Consider the following 2,022-nt stretch of genomic DNA (forward strand, 5'->3'; position numbering starts at 1 on the left):
GTGACAAGTTATATGTGGATTCTACTATTTCATCTTCATCCAAGAGGATGGGAGTTGGTGTTGTTATCACTGACCACAACATATGTATATATGGTTGTTGGGCTTGTTATTCCTCTTGCAGGCTCATTTCTTCTTCAATGATGGAGGATCAAGCTTTGCATTGGACTTTACCAGTTTGGACTCCTATTTCTGTAATAGAGTTAGATGTCAAAGTTGTGGTAAATAGGATCAATAGTTATATTTCTGAGCTCTCTATGCCTAATGATATTATCAAATATTTTTAGCTAAACAATGCAGAAAGAAAAGAGAGAAGAAAGAATGAAAATCTCTGTGTATTGATTATTGAGAGTGAATTACAGAATAAAGAGAGCTTTATATAGCATCTCTGTACAGCAAGATACAACCTGGCGCTAACTGTTTCTAACTAACTCACTAACAACTTGACAAACTTCCCTAACTAACTCAAGACAACTCAGCAACTAACTCTGTCTATTCTTGATACTCCCCCTCAAGATGGATGGTATATGTTTACCAATCCAATCTAGTCTTTGAGTGCCCTGAATTGATTAGGAAATAGAGCCTTTGTTAGAATGTCTGGAAGTTGTTCTTTTGTAGAAACATGGGCAGTTTTTATAACTTCTTGCTGTACCTTTTCTCTAACCAAATGACAGTCTATTTCAATATGTTTTGTCCTTTCGTGAAAAATATGATTGGCTGCTATATGTTGAGCAGCTTTGTTGTCACAGTACATTATGGCTGGCCCTTTGTGTTCAACCCTTAATTCCTTTAGTAAAGAGAGCAACCAAACCAGTTCACTAGTGGTATTTGCCATTGCCCTGTATTCTGCTTCAGCAGAAGATCTAGAAACCATTTGTTGCTTCTTACTCTTCCAAGATATGATTGAACTACCAAGAAATATACAAAACCCAGTTGTAGATCTTCTAGTGTCTACACAAGCAGCCCAATCTGCATCTGTATAGACCCTTAGTTGAATCTCTGATGCAGCAGGAAGAAAAATTCCTTGTCCAGGAGTGGACTTTACATATTGAAGAACTCTTTGGGCAGCTTGAAAGTGTTTGAATTTGGGCATAGCTAGAAATTGACTCAGTTTATTAACTGAGTATGCTATGTCAGGCCTTGTAATTGTGAGGTATTGTAGCTTACCAATCATCTTTCTGTACAGTGTAGGATCAGCAAGCTTGTCATTTTCATCTTGTGACAACTTTAGATTTGGCTCCATAGGTGTACTAACTGGTTTGCATCCAAGGTAACCAAGGTCCTCAAGTAATTGAAGAGCATAAGCTCTTTGAGACACAAAAATTCTGTTGTTAGACCTTGCCACTTCTAAACCAAGAAAGTACTTTAAATCTCCAAGATTTTTAAGCTTAAACTTGTTATGTAACCTGGTTTTTGGGACCTCCAGTTCTGTGATGTTGTTGCTCACTAGTATAACATCATCAACATAAACAAGTAAGATGATAAAACATGTTGAAGAATGTCTTATGAACATGGAGTGATCAATGGCAGAATGAGAGAATCCTTCTTCCAACAGGGCAGTGGAAAATTTTTCAAACCACTATCTGGAAGCTTGCTTTAACCCATAAAGGGATTTCTTAAGTCTGCATACTGCATTATGTGGTAATGGTGTCTCCCCCTTAGGACTATACCCTGGAGGTAGAGTCAATACACATCTTCATGAAGATCCCCATGAAGAAATGCATTATTAACATCGAGTTGATGCAAAAACCATCCATGAATTGCTGTCAGGGCCAAAACCAACTTGACTGTAACAAGCTTAGCAACTGGTGCAAAAGTATCTGAGTAGTTTACTCCTTCTTTTTGACTGTAGCCTTTGGCAACAAGCCGGGCTTTGTGTCTTTATACAGAACCATCAGCATGGTATTTGATTTTGTAGACCCACTTGCACCCAATAACATGTTGGTCTGGTGGAAGAGGAACAACATCCCAGGTCTGATTGTTTTCTAGAGCCTCTATTTCTGAATCCATAGCATTATCTCAGAC

General features: G+C 38.1%; 1 protein-coding gene across 1 annotated transcript; it reads right to left on the reverse strand.

Annotated features, from left to right (window-relative positions):
• Nucleotides 1-541: 541 nt before the first annotated feature.
• On the reverse strand, nt 542-1,510 carry LOC133832797 (uncharacterized mitochondrial protein AtMg00810-like). The gene has a single exon (XM_062263091.1). It carries the CDS (start codon nt 1,508-1,510, stop codon nt 542-544), a length of 969 nt encoding a protein of 322 aa, XP_062119075.1.
• Between the last annotated feature and the right edge of the window lie 512 nt (nt 1,511-2,022).

Source organism: Humulus lupulus, chromosome 4 (assembly GCF_963169125.1).
Source record: "Humulus lupulus chromosome 4, drHumLupu1.1, whole genome shotgun sequence".
NCBI classification, from domain to species: Eukaryota; Viridiplantae; Streptophyta; class Magnoliopsida; order Rosales; family Cannabaceae; genus Humulus; species Humulus lupulus.